General features: G+C 42.1%; 1 protein-coding gene across 7 annotated transcripts in view; it reads right to left on the bottom strand.

Annotated features, from left to right (window-relative positions):
* PRPF40B (pre-mRNA processing factor 40 homolog B) overlaps window positions 1–16,542 on the bottom strand; it is a 206,580-nt gene that overhangs the window by 177,087 nt on the left and 12,951 nt on the right. For 4 of the 7 annotated variants that reach the window (XM_082244918.1, XM_082244921.1, XM_082244919.1 and 1 more), the window contains exons 2-4: window positions 15,482–15,562; window positions 10,194–10,337; window positions 4,734–4,805 (exon numbers count right to left, since the gene is read on the bottom strand). In XM_082244918.1, the coding sequence (XP_082101044.1) occupies window positions 4,734–4,805; window positions 10,194–10,337; window positions 15,482–15,562 (297 nt within the window). Of the gene's footprint in view, window positions 1–4,733; window positions 4,806–10,193; window positions 10,338–15,481; window positions 15,563–16,542 lie in introns of those variants that run through there. The other 3 variants (XM_082244922.1, XM_082244923.1, XM_082244924.1) reach the window with 3 other exon arrangements.

Here is a 16,542-nt window from a genome sequence, read left to right as displayed (position 1 = left end):
CAAGGCACTGTACCTTCACATTTACTGAACAGCTTTGTCAGCATGTGCAAACGAAGAAATATTTAAATGAAAGCATGTGAAATAAAAAAGGAAATTTATGTACTTTGTACTATTAATACATGTATTAGCAATATACAGTTACTGCAATACCAAGTTCTTCCTGAAAATGATCTGTTAAAGTGGTTGTAAGCCCTTACATATACCCAGTGAAGTGACTGGCCTCAGGTGATACACATAGGTTAAACAAATCCTCTTCTATAAGTTGTACCTGTTTATCTGCAGTCTTCTCATGTCTACAGCCATCAAAAGTGCAGAATTTATAAAGCTCGTCTCAGCAGTCAGAAAAAAGGGGGCGGAGAGTTGAAGTTACACTCTACAGAGCTCAGTGAGGAGAGCTCTGGGAGCTGATTGGAGGGAGGGAACACACCCTCTTCACACAGCACACAGGAACAGATATGAGGCAGTCAATCAGCTGGAGATTCCTCTCCTGTCCCCATTTTTCTCTTGGTGTCAGGAAAACTCGTCAGAAGTGACTCGTGACTGATGCTGATAGCAGAGGAATGAAGCAGCAGACAGAAATGACACATAGGGGTTGATTTACTGAAGGCTAGACTGTGCACTTTGCAAAGTGCAGTGGCACCCTGCAAGAGCAGTTGCTCGAGAGCTTAGTAAACGAGCAGAAGCCCTGCTTACTTCATTCAATCATGTGCAAGCAAAAATGCTGTTCTTTTTATTTTCCCTGCTTGTGAGTGGGTATTTTTGCAAAGTAAAGCTTTATCTCATTTACTTGAGTCTGGAGCAACTGCACTTGCAGAGCGCATATGCACTTTGCAAAGTACACAGCCTATTTGTCTTTGGTAAATCAATCCCTTAGTGTTCCCAACCAGAGATGTATAGTAACGAAGTAGAACTACTTAAGTACTGTACTTAAGTACCGAAATGCGGTATCTGTACTTTCCTACAGTAGAATTTTTTTCTCCTACTTCTACTTTTACTTCACTACATTTTTTCGATGATTTCGATACTTCTACTCCGATATTTTTTTTTGTGCTGCATCGTTACTCGTTAATTTTCTCTGCCTTTCCCTTTTTCTTTTTTGTTTGGTTTCCCTCCTTACTGCTCTCTCCTACTCTTTCAATTATCCTCCCTATTCTGCCTTCCCCCCTCCCCTTTTCTATAGGAAGGCAAAGGTAAAGATACCCCCCCCTTTTCATGGGTACCTGGTCTCTGGCCATTTGGGTAGCGTTGTTCCGCTCCAGGCTTCCGCTGGGCCGGCGTGGAGTGCTCCCACATGCGCCTCTCGGCGCTCTGACATGTGTGTCGGCCTTCGGCCACTCCGCTCCTCCCCTCCTTGTCTCCATTCGCTGACGTCTCAGCGCTGGGAGGCGGGGATTCCGGCGGCCGCGCAGTAGAGGCACGTGCGCATGCGCAGTGCGATCGAGGCACTGGCGGCCATCTTGGTTAAGGGAAACATGGGGGGTCTCTGATGTAAGGGGGGGCTTTGTGTGGGCGGTCTCTGATGTAAGGGGGCTCTGTATTAGGGTCTCTGATGTAAGGGGGGCTTTGTGTGGGGGGGCTCTGATGTAAGGGGGCTCTGTGGGGGGGTCTCTGATGTAAGGGGAGCTCTGTGTGGGGGGGTCTCTGATGTAAAGGGGGCTCTGTATGGGGGTCTCTGATGTAAGGGGGCTCTGTGTGGGGGGTCTTTGATGTAAGGGGGGCTCTGTGTGGGGGGTCTCTGATGTAAAGGGGGCTCTTTGTGGGGGCTGGGGGGTCTCTGCTGTAAGGGTGCTTTGTGTGGGGGGTCTCTGATGTAAGTGGGGCCTCTGTGGGGGGTTTCTGTTGTAAGGGGGGCTCCGTTGGGGGGTCTCTGATGTAAGGAGGGTCTCTAATGTAAGGGGGGCAAAGTTTGTAGTGATCATAAAAAGAAAAGTCAAATGAAGTGCAAAAAAAGTGCAAGAAAAAATGTGCAGGGCGCTGGTGGGGGCGCCACAGGATCAGCTCGCACAGGGCGCTTGAACACCTAAGGCCGGCCCTGGTTGGGACGTTCTTTCCCATTAACAGCAGATATGAAATTATATTCATCTTGTTTTGTCACATATATATGGTATTATGGCATTATATATATGGACTTTTTATTGACTTAGATTTCATACACTCTTCCTTTATTTCATTATTGGAATATATTGTTGTATTGTATATCACATTGGTTTATATATGATTTTGTGCACCAATAATCTGTGGAGAAAAAAAAACAGGCAGGGAAGAGAAGGAGGGATGCTTTAAAAAGGGAAGGGAGGGACATACTTTATCTGTTTTTTGTTTACAAAAAGTTACAGCCTAAGGAATTGTGATTGTCCTTTAGGTTAATCATTTGAATAAATCATTTGAAATAATAAAAAACAATATGATGTTCAAACTTTTGACTTCTTTCTTTAATAACTACATAACACAGTACTTCTACTTCTACTTTCAGTACTTGAGTAGAATTTTTTTTTCAAAACTACTGGTACTTTTTACTTTTAGTACTTAAGTAGCAATTTTTTTGAAAAAACTACTTGCAATACTTAAGTAAAAAAATGTTGAATACTTTAGTACTTCCACTTAAGTAACTTTTTCTGCGAGCACTTCCACTTCTACTTAAGTCACTTTTTGATCGAACACTTGTACTTTTACTCAAGTAGAAATTTCGAGTACTTTATACAAGTCTGTTCCCAACTGAGACAAGTACACACTATAGTAGGATATGCTTTGTTCATATTTCATGTTTGAAGTTTACAACCACTTTAAGAAAGCCCACAAACTGTCTTAAGCAGCGTACACACGTACCGATCGTCGGCCGACAGATCGGCCGTCTTTTGTCCAGGGCTGTCGGTGTCTGTTGAAAAGTGCAAAAGACTGCACAAGAATTTTGTCTGCCGACTACAGCCGACTGCAGAAGTGATGTCATGTAATGGTTAACTTTCCCTGTGTTTTTCTTTTCTGAGCATGCCCAGTCTTGCAAATCTGCGGTCTGTCGGTCGAATTCTGTACTGACTGGCGAACAATCGGCCGATCTGGTGTCGGCATACAAAAATTTTAATGCTTGCATGACAGATTCTTTTCGGCCGAATGTGCGCTGTCGGCTGTCGGAGGCATCATACTAACAAGCCTACAATCGGCAGATCGGTCGTCGGCCGAAGCTTTTCGGCCGACGATCGGTACGTGTGTACGGGCCTTTAGACAAGAGGATGTATTTGGAATAACTGCACTTAATTGACCTGTGAGTAAATCCAAACATATGGGCATGCTGGTTTGACAATAGATATAAAAAAATAAATAAATAGTCAAAAATAAATCATTAGCACATGTCAGTGTAACAATTGCGTCTCTTCTCCCATCATATCTTATGTCATGCCTTGCATTAGGGCCTAGTAACACCCAAATGTTCTTTTTACTTCTCTTGTTCTTAGATTATTTGTTATGTTTCCTTTATATCCTTAAAATATAATACATGTTGAATTGAAAAAGAAGCCCCAAGGGTAATATGCAAGACATGGCATATACAGTACATATACCTGTATCATATTTGCTAATAAAACATTTGTTTTAGGTCCATGTCATACCAGTAAATTTGTCTCTGGCAAAATCATACCAGGGACAACATCAATTTGAATCCAGCCACCTGTTCCAACAGCAGGAAGAATAAAAATATTATTTACATTTTTTATTTATTTTTTATTTTTTTAATATAAATCTGATTTTTTTTTTATTTTTTATCAAATGTATTTTAATAAAATGCTTTTGGAGTAAAAAATCTATCTAAATATAGTTTTCTATTTAAGATAGATTAATAATTTAGTTTATTCAGCATGAAATGGAGCTTAGTTATGTAGCATGAGGCTGTATATTCTGCATTTACATTTTTGGTAAACTCATTTAATGAACCCAAGCTCTGCAAGCTGAGATAACATGCACTGTCGTATAACTAGCCATCTCTTTAAAGTGAATAGGACTGTCGGTCAACAGCGGGTCAGAGGAGGAGCCGCTGCGGGACAGAGATGACAGTTGCTTTTTAAAAATTAGGATTTAAATCAAGTTTATTTAAATGAGGCCTTTTTAATAGTGATTTAAATCAAATTCACCCTGTCCAACAGTGTCACTCCCTCACTGCCCTGAGCAGCAAGATGGTACTCTGTTGCTGTTCTCTTGCTAGTAGTTGGGATTCTGCACTGTTACAGCGAGTAAGGGAGTGACTTGTATTAGGTAAAGTGGAAGCTGCCCCCTGGAGATTCTGTTGAAGTGTGAAGGTTTATATCTACATTAGGACCGTGCAAGAATTTAGGATGACTAATTTATGATATTACCATACTGACCATTGCTCAAGGGAGGTGCAGGACTCCCCAAACCTCCCACCCATTCTTTCTGTCTATTTACTTTCCTCTCTCATTAAACCTTTGTCTGTTTATTCCTCCATCCCTCAAAGTCATGTGGCAGAATATATTTACATTACAGTCCTCACTCTTTTGCATTTGTTCTTAAAAGCATAGAGTACTCGCCCCTCCATTCTCCCATCTATGGACATTAAATACTGCAATATTATCTTGTTATTTTAACAACAATTTATATTTGTAGGATAAGGACGCACTGCATTAAGAAATAATTCCTCCTGCAAGAGGTTTATATTGTATCTATGCTGGAATTTTTCTTTGATACCCACTTTTCTATAACAAAAAGACTAAACCCAAAATACTCACCATTGAAGAGGCTGTGGTTGTTACTGCTGGTAGCATCATGGTTGGCATTAATGGTGGCACCAGGGTTGGAAGCTGTGGAGTAGAATAAAAGTTAACAGCCGTATCACTGAATTAAATTAGAACTATAGGCATCTTGGATAGAGTAAAGGAGGGTTATAACCTCTGTCGGGTTTTTTCATCATCTGTGTCCAGTTGCTGAGATTTCCCATCACTTCCTGTACCACAGCCAAACAGGAAGTGACAAGAAATCTCTGCAAATTAAGGGGATTCCTTGGGGACCCCCAGGTCACCAGAACTAGTGCCCCCATTAGAAGATTTCCCCTCTATTACTTTTCTGGGGGCAACCCAAAATTTGGGATTTTCTTTTACTTTGACTTCTAATGATAACTATAAACAGGACAAATAGAGAAGGGAAATCTCCTTAACAGAGACACAGATAGCAATAACAAATTACAGGTAAACTGTTGCAACTATCCTCTGGTCCCTTCCTGACCATTCCAGGTTCCGAAGACAACCTATTTCATTTGAAGATCTTTGTGTAGGAGAGAGGCCAATTCGGAAATCTCAATCCATTTATTATGTTTTTTTTTACTAGCAGTCACATCTCAGCAAGACCCGGCCATATTTGCTCAAATAGGAGAGATCTTAAAACTACCATTTTGGAAGACCAAAAGAATCAAATGTTTTTAATTTTTTTTGTGCACAAATCTTTTCGTTGTAGTAAATATCTGGAGACCTTTTACAGAATCTTGACGCGCTGGTATCGGACCCCTGCTGTGTTAGCGTCCCTCTTCCCTAGACATAGCCCTTTATGTTGGTGATGTGCCTCCCAGACTGGAACACTATTTCACATTTTTTTGGACTGTCCAAAGATTTGCCCCTTCTGGCAACAGGTCTTACAAATCGTGCAAAAACTCACAGACTACTCTCTTTTCGACAACTCAGCTGCTGTATTCTTTAATTTGACTTCTACAGTATGTCAAGTAAAAGATACCGTAAATCCCTACTGAAGCATCTCCTAAATGCCACCAGGGCATGAATTCCCAGTATTTAAAAACAACATGCCCCACCCCCCCCCCTTTCCTGACCTGCCAGGCTGCATGCTTGGATAAAGGTATCTTATCCCCTTTAACCACTTGCCGACCGCCGCCAGACTATATACAGCGGCGGTTAGCCCCTCCCAGGCAAAGTGACGTACCGGTACGTCACTAGCATGGGAGCGAATAGGGGGCGAGCGCGCGCCGCCGGAGGCGCGCTCCCGCCCCCGCTCGTACCCGACGAAGCCGGCGCATGTGACCGGCGGACCCGATGTCCGCCGGTCACTCGCGATCGTCGGGTAGAGAGGGAGAAAGGCAGGCTGGTAAAGCCGCCTGTCATTCTCCCCTGTGTAAAAGCACAGATCACTCGGTCCTGCTATGTAGGACCGTAGATCTGTGCTGTTACACCACTAGCCACATCCAATGATAGTTAGAAACACGCCCCTAGGGACACACTTAACCCCTCCCTCTCCAATAAAGTTAACCCCTTCCCTCCCAGTGTCATTTTTACAGTAACAGTGCATATGTATAGCACTAATTACTGTAGTAATGTCACTAGTACCCCCAAAAGTGTCAAAAATGTCAGTCAAGGGTCCGATCTGTCTGCCGCAATGTCGCATTACCGCAAAAAAATCACAGATCGCAGCCATTAGGCGTTAAAAAAAACAACAAAAGTGACAAAAATCTTTCCCTTAGTTAGTAAACGCAATAACTTTTGCGCAAACCAATCAAAATACGCTTATTGTGATTTTTTTTACCAAACATAGGTAGCAGAAAACAAATTGGCCAAAAATGTAAAAAAATTTTGATTTTTAGATTTTTTGGGGGGGGGGGGGAATTTCATATAAAAAAATGTGAAAAATATTGTTATTTTTTGCAAAATTGTCGCACTTTTTTGTTTATAGCGCATGATCAAAAAATCGCACAGGTGATCAAATACCACCAAAAGAAAGCTCTGTTTGTGGGAAAAAAAAGGACGTCAAATTCGTTTGGGTACAGCGTAGCACGACCGCGCAATTGTCTGTTAAAGTCACGCAGTGCCGAATCGCAAAATACCCCCTGGTCAGGAAGGGGGTAAAATCTACCGGGGCTTAAGTGGTTAAGATCCTCAAAGCACAAGTTAGATCAGTTAAGATAATATGACTTTGATCCGACTTCAATGATATTGAAGGGACTGAAAACGGACCAAAGTAGTGCAGGAACATTTTTTAAAATCAGACCCGACTTGTGTCAGACCAGTTAATACAGTTCTCATAGGAAGTGGCGTCGGGAGGGGGGGGGGGGCTGACCAGGGCTATAGCCCCGAGTGGGCCCCCAAAAAACCCCAGGTCTTGTGTTGATTGTACATAATTATTTCCCCCGAGTCCAATATGATCCTTCTCCTCTCTGTGCTGGGCCTCAGCCTGGCTCTACTGCCTGACCTGCTGCCAAGGCCACACTGGTTGCTAGTATGGCCTGCCGCCTGGCGTCTAGCAACCAGTGATGTCATGTCAGCGTCCTCACGTGACAGCAGGAGAGCGCAGTGAACCACAATTTTCTGAGTTGTCACATGAATAACAAGTAAGGGCAATATGAAAATCTGTTTCAGTGGCAACCACAGATGAGAAAAAACTGACAGGGGACATTCTTCACTCTAAAACGAAAAAAAAAGTTTTGGCTTTACATACACTTTAAGTTTATATATCATTTACTGTACCTACAGTACTGTGCAAAAGGTTTAGACAGGTGTGAATAAATGTAAGTAAGAATGCTTGTAAGGTCAGGCACTGTTGTGGTTGGGTAGGCCTGGCGCACAGTCTCTGCTCGAATTCATCACAAAGGTGTTCTATCGGGTTGAGGTCAGGACTCTGTGCAGGCCAGTCAAGTTCCTCCACCTCAAACTCGCTCATCCATGTCTTTATGGACCTTGTTTGAGCACTGGTCCAAATCATTTGGTGGAGGGGGGATTATGTTGTGGGGTTGTTTTTCAGGGGTTGGGCTTGGCCCCTTAGTTCCATTGAAGGGAACTCTTTTTTTTTTTTTTAAAGGTAAGTTTATTGGTGTTTTTTGAAAAATACAGAGAACCATGTATAACATAACATATTGTCGTACATAAACATAGTACAGTAGTACAGCAACTCATTTCAGATTCAAGATAGGATTATACTTCATCGTGTATTTTTTTATCCTCCCTTCCTACTCCCCCAAAAAAAAAAAAATGAACAAAACAAAGGTCATACAATAATCCACTGGTGATTCGCTCAGCTCAAATCAATCAGTTACAACAATCAAATTCTTGCAGGAAGGGAAGACCTAAAGAATATATTGTGTCAGGGTAATAAACACAAACCTTTAGAATGGATACCCACTAGAGACTCTCAATCCGCCCCAAGGTTTTTTGAAAATATTGTTACTCGAAGTGTTAAATTCACCGGAAACAGTATTCACCTAATCCGACCATAGTTTGTTGAATTTCTTAGGACAACCTCTGGCAAGGTATGTCAATTTGCACATCGGTAATGCGTTAATAATTAGTTCAATCCAAGCACCCACACTAGGAGGATCTGGTTTCTTCCACCGCAGTATTATCATTTTTTTTTTGCATAAAAGAAAAGGATCCATAACAAGGATTTTTGAGATTCCCTAAGTTCCTCCTCTCCTAGATTGCCCAGTAAAGATCTATCGGGAGAGCAAATGTTGGGAAACGCTAATTTGTCTTCAATAAATGTGCATACCTACCTCCCTCCAAAAATCATACACCCTAGTGAAGGGAAATCTTAAGGCATCAGCATACAAAGACATTTTGGACAATTTCATGCTCCCAACTTTGTGAGAACATTTGGGGATGGCCCCTTCCTGTTCCAACATGACTGCACACCAGTGCACAAACAAGGTCCATAAAGACATGGATGAGCGAGTTTGGGGTGGAGAAATTGTCTACAATTCACCTCACAAATGCAATTATCGATATTAGTGATCCTTAGAAATTCTTCTGTCTCTTCATGTAATCCCAGACAGACTCGATGATGTTGAGATCAGGGCTCTGTGGGAGCCAAACCATCACTTGCAGGACTCCTTGTTCTTTTTTAAACTGAAGATAGTTCTTAATAACATTAGCTGTATGTTTGAGGATGCTGTCCTACCACAGAATATTTGGAGCCAATCACACGCCTCCCTGATGGTATGGCATGTTGGATAAGTATCTACCTACAGTATATTTATCAGCATTGAGGACACCATCGATCGGGCAACATTGAGGACTGTAGACGCAGTGGTCGGCCAAGGAAACCTAATGCAGCAGATGAAAGACACATCATGCTTACTTCCCTTCAACATCGAAAAATGTTCAGCAGTGCCATCGGCACAGAAGTGATGGAAACCAGTGGGACCCAGGTACATCCATCTACTGTCCGGAGAGGTCTGGCCAGAAGTGGTCAAGGGAACAAGGCTAAGCAACTCAATTATATACAAAAACAAAGGAACTAGGGGACAGAAAAATGGCAGCAGGTGCTCTGGACTGAGGAGTCAAAATGTGAAATATTTGGCTGTAGCAGGAGGCAGTTTGTTCACAAAGGTATTATTGTACAATAATGAGGGTCTGCAGGCAACAGTGAAGCATGGTGGGGGTTCCTTTTTGGGGCTGCATTTCTGCAAATGGAGTTAGGGATTTGGTCAGGATCAATTGTGTTCTCAATGCTGAGAAATACAGGCAGATACTTATCCATCATGCCATACCATCAGGGAGACATGTGACTGACCCCAAATTTTGCTCTGTAGCAGGACAATGACCCCAAACGTGCAGCCAATGTCATTAGGAACTATCTTCAGTGTAAATAAAACAATGAGTCCTGGAAATAATGGTTTGGTCCCCACAGATCCCTGATCTCAACATTGAGTCTATCTGGGATTACTTGAAGAGACAGAAGGATTTGAGGCAGCCTACATACACCAAAGATATGTAGTTAGTTCTCCAAGATGTTTGGAAAAATCTACCTGCCGAGTTCCTTCAAAAACTGTGTGCAAGCGTGCCTAGAAGAATTGATGCTGTTTTGAAGGCAAAGGGTGGTCACACCAAATATTGATTTGATTTGGATTGCTCTTCTGTTCATTTACTTTCTATTTTGTTAATTGATAACAATAAACTATTAATATTAATTATATATATTTCTGAAAGCATTGTTATTTTACAGCATTTCTTCACATCTGCCTAAAACTTTTGCACAGTAGTGTATGTTCATTTTGGTCCATTCCTTGTTGCATTACTTTCTATAGAAGCATTTCTCTCTGTTTATCAATTTCTTTTCATTTAGTAACATTATAGGGAAGGAACTTGCAAATAAATAAGCATGAAAAGAATATAATAAAGGATTGTACACAAACATTGTAAAATTCACTAAGAATATTACATTTCTGACACCACATACATGACATTTATAGTTCACACCTGAGCAAGAAGTGGTGGTACTGCCATGGGAGGGATCATTGGTGGCATCATTGCATGTGGAATTGGGGGCATTGCGGGGGGCCTCTGTCCAACTGGTGGCAATCCAATTGGTGGAAATGGAGGTGGAAGCCCAGGGGGAGGCATCTAAAAAAAAACAATAAAACAATGTCAAAAGGAGGATAATATCTGGAATATGGTCTACAAGAAATTGATTACAGTTTAATTAAAGGCAAAACGTTTTTAACTAGTTTTGGATAGAGTGGAGGGGGTTAGAACACCTGGCAGTTTTATTGTTTTCTGTGCTTCTGTTACTGTGATTCATCCCCTCTAATTGTCCTCTTTACCATATTCACCGAAAGGGAAAGTAAAAGAAAATCACAAATTTTGGGTTGACATCAGAATATTAATAGAGGTGAAATCTTCCTATGGGGTCACTAGTTCTGATGACCCTGGTGACACACCGTGATTCCCTCACTTTGGAGGAATTTCCTCTCACTTCCTCTTTTGGCTATGGGGCAGGAAGTGAAGGGAAAGGGACTAAAAAAAAAAAAAACAATCACTGGGGTTATAACCCTCCTTTACTCTATCCAACATTTAAAAAAATACAGTATATGTTGCCTTTAGTTACACTTTAAGACCTGTTACAGGAAAGCGTCTGCTTTCTTTGCCATAAGGCTGTTAGATCTTCTCACTATGGTCACCTTGAAAATTTTCCAATTGCTCTGATAGGAGTATAGTGTACTAACCAAAAGCAATCAATCAATTCTCTTAAATCAGTATTAAACCTAAAAGCAAACATTTATTATATTGCAGCTTACCAATTCTTGGATGTGATGTCTGCATTCATTTTCTTTTTTTAGGCTTTATTTCTTTTATTTTCATCTGGTGGTCCAGCCAACAAGTCTGTTATTTTTGAAAAGCAGAAGCTCTGCAGCAGAATGTATCAGTTACAGAGTTGAGACATACCATTTAACACTGGCAGGGATGCTTAAAATGATCAGCTTTTAATATCCTTATACCAAAAGGAAAAAAAAAATATTATAAAGTGTGAGCCGGAGTTTGGCTTCAATTTGTTAGTGTATTTAAAACTGCTAATATATTTAACACCCCACTCCCACCAGACTGACAATGCTGCTGTCTTGTTCTCATTAATCCAGAGTGGAGGCACTCTAATACAGTGGATGTTTTACTGGCCAGATGACCAGGTGAAAACAGAGGTAAGAAGGCCTAAGAAAAAAGAAACTGATACAGCCACCATATCTAATGATTGATACGCTTAAATATAACACATCTTTGGTTTGGGGTGTAATTTCACTGTAAGCCATTAAAAGATTCTGGTTGGTTACTATTGACACCATACTTGACACCAAGTGCTTTTCTATTTTATTGAATGTCTCCTTTTTAAAGCGCAGGCAGGGGACAGAAGCCATTGGCATAGGACTTTCCTTGGAGCAAATCCCCTTGATGGTAACAGAGTATAACTTTCTATTTTATTTCCTAAGACAGCACAGTAATATTTGACTTTGACATAACTGTAAGGTAAATATCCACAAAAAAAGTCTCTCTTTAACCACTTCCTGCCTGCCCACCATCAAATGACAGCGAAGCGTTGCGGCTATTGTTCTGGGACGCCGTCATACAGCCTCTAGCGCGCCCGCGTGTTGCTAGGACACGGTGAAACCCCGATCTTGGTAAAGAGCCAATGACTTGGCTCTTTACCCATGTGATCGGCTGTGTCCAATCACAGCTGGTCACATGTAAATGAGGAAGTGCCGTTTACCGGCTCTCCTCGCCTCACACTGTCAGAGTGTGTGGCGAGGAGAGCCGATTAGCGGCTCCTTCTCAAACGGGAACCTAGAAAAGGTAATCAGGGCAATGATCATCAGTGCCCTGATTACAGAAAAACTCAAAGATAGTGCCCACCATCAATGCCCACAGTGCCCATCATCAGTGCCCACAATCAGTGTCCACAGTTTTGCCAGTCAGTGCCTGCTCATCTGTGCTGCCCATCAGTGTCCATCAGTGCCGCTCATCAGTGCCGCCTGTCAGTGCTCGTCAGTGCCCATCACTGCCGCCCGTCAGTGCCCATTAATGCCGCCCGTCAGTGCCACCTATAAGTACCCATCAGTGCCACCTCTCAGTGCACATCAGTGCTCATCAGTGCCACATATCAGTGCCCATCAGTGCGGCATATTAGTACATCATCATCAGTGCCCATAAGTGCCACTTCATCAGTGCCCATAAGTGCCACCTCATCAGTGCCCATCAGTGAAGCCTCATCAGTGCACATCAGCGAAGGAGAAAAATTACTTATTTTCAAAATGTACTCACAGAAAATCTTTGTTTTTTTCAAAATTTTCTGTCTTTTTTCTTTTGTAAGAAATAAAAAACCCAGCGGTGATTAAATACAACCAAAAGAAAGCTCTATTTGTGTGAAAAAAATGATAAAAATTTCATATGGGTACAGTGTAGCATGACCGCGCAATTGTCATTCAAAGTGTGACAACGCTGAAAGCTGAAAATTGGCCTGGGCAGGAAGGGGGTGAAAGTGCACTGTATTAAAGTGGTTACATTGGTAACCTTAACCCAGTGGTTTGAATGCCTCTTTCAGTTGTTGTCTACATGGATTGTAAGAAAAGAAACAGAGGAAAAATGTGTAAAACCCCTTTATGAAGCCAACAGTTAACTGGCAAAGTCCCGGCAGTTATCATGCAGGAAGGGGCGGGCATAGCAGCCATTGTTAGCTACAAATAGAGGAGAAGGTGGGCTTGGCTACCATTTTGCTGAGAAGAGGAGAGGAGTATTAGGGACTTTTGAACCGGACGGCTAGATGGACTCCCTATGAATATTCAGGAACACACAGAGACATACACGAGGGTAGAGTCAGAGCACCTTCGTTTATTTCAGGAAATTTCCCGAGCCTAGATACAGTTAGAACAACAGAAAAATTAATTTCGCAATAAGGGGCTTGGCTTCAGTATGACTCACATGATACTTTTTGGCATACTACCCAAATTAGATTATTCCCATAACAGACTTAATATTTTCATATGAAACTATTTCTGCAGAGTCAGACATATCTGAACAAACAAGATGTTATGACTATGACATCCCCTGACTTGGGAGTAAGGGGACGCTGAGCAATCTGGGGAGCAAACGGAGGAAGGTTTTGCTGAGCCAAAGTGATTCATCTTGTATTATGAACCCATGTGGCAAAGGAGGTGAATGGCTACTAAGGAGTCTTTACTGAGTTTCCTCCCCTGGATTTTGGAGATACCATCTTTACCATTGGAGTATCGGCTGGGGTTAAGGAGATTGGGAGTCAGGGGACGCTAAGCGATCTGGGGAGCAAACGGAGGAAGGTTTTGCTGAGCCAAAGTGATTCATCTTGTATTATGAACCCAGGTGGCAAAGGAGGTGAATGGTCACTAAGGGGCCTTTACTGAGTTTCCTCCCCTGGATTTTGAAAATACCATCTTTACCATTGGAGTATCGGCTGGGATTAAGGAGACTGGTTGAGTCCGCTGTAGGATACATTTAATCAGTTGGATGGTAAGAGGCAGTGTGGTTGGTGATAATTTTATACTGATAATTATAAACAGCCTTCAGTATGACTCAGGATCACATGATACTTTTTTGGCATACTACCCAAATTAGATTATTCCAATAACAGACTTATATTTTCATATGAAACTATTTCTGCAGAGTCAGACATATCTGAACAAACAAGATGTTATGACTATAAATCAAGGATAGCTACATGAGAAATAGAGAAGAATATACAGCATGAAAACACCATTAACCCTTCAAGGAGAGGAGAGGAGGACGAGACAAGACACAGGGGGACGGGAGCTGCAGGACACGTGACCAGACCAGAACAGGCTGAAAACAGGTATACAGTATACAATTTTCTTATTTTAAGCAACATAGGTGGAAGGAGGGTGGAGGGAAATTTTTTTTAACAAAGTTAGTGTTAGGAAGGAATTCTACATATAATGACAGCAATAAAAATGCTCTGTGTAGATTTGTAGGATCTCTTCACAGCTGCAGCATGGGAAAATAATATTGTAAAAGAGTTAAAACAGTTAACAGCAAACACACACACACATCATAGGTTGAACTGGATGGACTGATGTCTTTTTTCAACCCCACAAACTATGTAACTATGTAACTTAACCACTTGCCGTCTGCTCACTAGAGCTCTACTGCACCAAAGTGGTTCGTTATCGTCTGGCGACGTAGACCTACGTCGCCAGACACTCCCCTTTCTCGGCGGCGCGCGGCGCTGGAGGCTCGCTCCCGCTGTATTCAGTCACAGCGGGAGTCGGGCCAGGGGAGGAGCGGCGGTGATCACCACTGCTCTTCCCCGATTGTCGGGGATCGAGTGTGGAGATCCGCCCGCTTGTGTAAACAGAGCGGGCGGATCTCCTAAGTGACAGGCAGGGTCAGATTGCAGGGTTCAGCATAGCTGAACATGCGATCTGTCCCTGTGTCACTCAGTCCCCTCCCCCCACACACGTCAGTAAGCACCAGGCATACATTAACCCCTCCCTCTCCAATAAAATTTCCCTGCCAGTGTCATTTTTACAGTAACAGTGCATATATATAGCACTGATTACTGCAGTAATGTCACTGGTACCCCCAAAAGTGTCAAAAATGTCAGTCAAGGGTCCGATCTGTCCGCCGCAATGTCGCAGTCCCGCAAAAAAAAAAATCGCAGATCGCCGCCATTACTCGTTAAAAAAAAAAAACACCAAAAATGACAGAAATCTTTCCCTTAGTTAGTAAACGCAATAACTTTTGCGCAAACCAATCAAAATACGCTTATTGTGATTTTTTTTACCAAACATAGGTAGCAGAAAACAAATTGGCCAAAAATTTAAAAAAATTTAGATTTTTACATTTTTTGGGGGGGAATTTCATGTAAAAAAATTTGAAAATATTGTTATTTTTTCAAAATTGTCGCTATTTTTTTGTTTATAGCGCAAAAAGTAAAAATCGCACAGGTGATCAAATACCACCAAAAGAAAGCTCTGTTTATGGGAAAAAAAGGATGTAAATTTCGTTTGGGTATGGCATCGCACGGCCGCGCAATTGTCAGTTAAATTCGCACAGTGCCGAATCGCAAAAAAGTGGCCCAGACGTTAGACAGCAAAATCCTCCGGTGGTAAAGTGGTTAAAGCTCATAATATGTAGAGGAAAATAACCAAAAATGCATAACAAGGGCACACTATGTTTATACGTGCAGTTTGTACTTGTGGGATATGCAGGTATAAAAGAAGACTTACAAAGGGTGGAGGCATCAGGGGAGGAGCAGTAGGAAAAGGTGCAGACTGGCCTGGCGGAGCTGTTCCTGAGTCTGGTGCTGACTGAAAAAAAAAACCACAACAATAAAACTGTGAATAAACTATGAATAAAACTGTGAATAAAATGGTCTGACTTTACTAATTCTTTTCAGTGCCTAATGCAGCACTTTATAAAAATTTATAAGGGCAAAAAATAGACTGTAAAAAAAAAAGTACAAAGTGCTGCGTATGCAAAACCTGAAGAATATAAATATACACAATATTGTCAAAAGTATTGGGACACCTACCTTTACACGCTCATGAACTTTAATGCCATCTCAGTCTTAGTAGTCCATAGGGTTCAATACTGAGTTGGCCTACCCTTTGCAGCTATAAAAGCTTCAACTCTTCTGGGAAGGCTGTCCACAAGGCTTAGGAATGTGTCTATGGGAATGTTTGACCATTCTTCCAGAAGCGCATTTGTGAGGTCAGGCACTGATGTGGACGAGAAGGCCTGGCTCGCAGTCTACGCTCTAATTTATCCCAAAGGTGTTCAATCAGGTTGAGGTCAGGACTCTGTGCAGGCCAGTCAAGTTCCTCCACCCCAAACTCGCTCATCCATGTCTTTATGGTCCTTGCTTTGTGCACTGGTGCAAAGTCATGTTGGAACAGGAAGGGCCACCCCTGAACTGTTACCACAAAGTTGGGAGCATGCAATTGTCCAAAATGTCTTGTTATGCTGAAGCCTTAAGAGTTTCCTTCACTGGAACTAAGGGGCCAAGCCCAACCCCCCACACCATAACCCCCCCTCCACCAAATGATTTAGACCAATGCACAAAGCAAGGTCCATAAAGACATGTATGAGCGAGTTTGGGATGGAGGAACTTGACTGGCCTGCACACAGTCCAGACCTCAACCCTATAGAACACCTTTGGGATGAATTAGAGTGAAGACTACGAGCCAGGCCTTCTCATCCAACATCAGTGCCTGACCTCACAAATGTGCTCCTGGAAGTAGTCAAACATTCCCAAAGACACACTCCTTTTGGACAGCCTTCTAAGCAG

This window comes from Pelophylax lessonae (assembly GCF_965119305.1).
Source record: "Pelophylax lessonae genome assembly, chromosome: 2".
NCBI lineage: Eukaryota > Metazoa > Chordata > Amphibia > Anura > Ranidae > Pelophylax > Pelophylax lessonae.
This window is presented reverse-complemented; position numbering and strand designations above follow the sequence as displayed.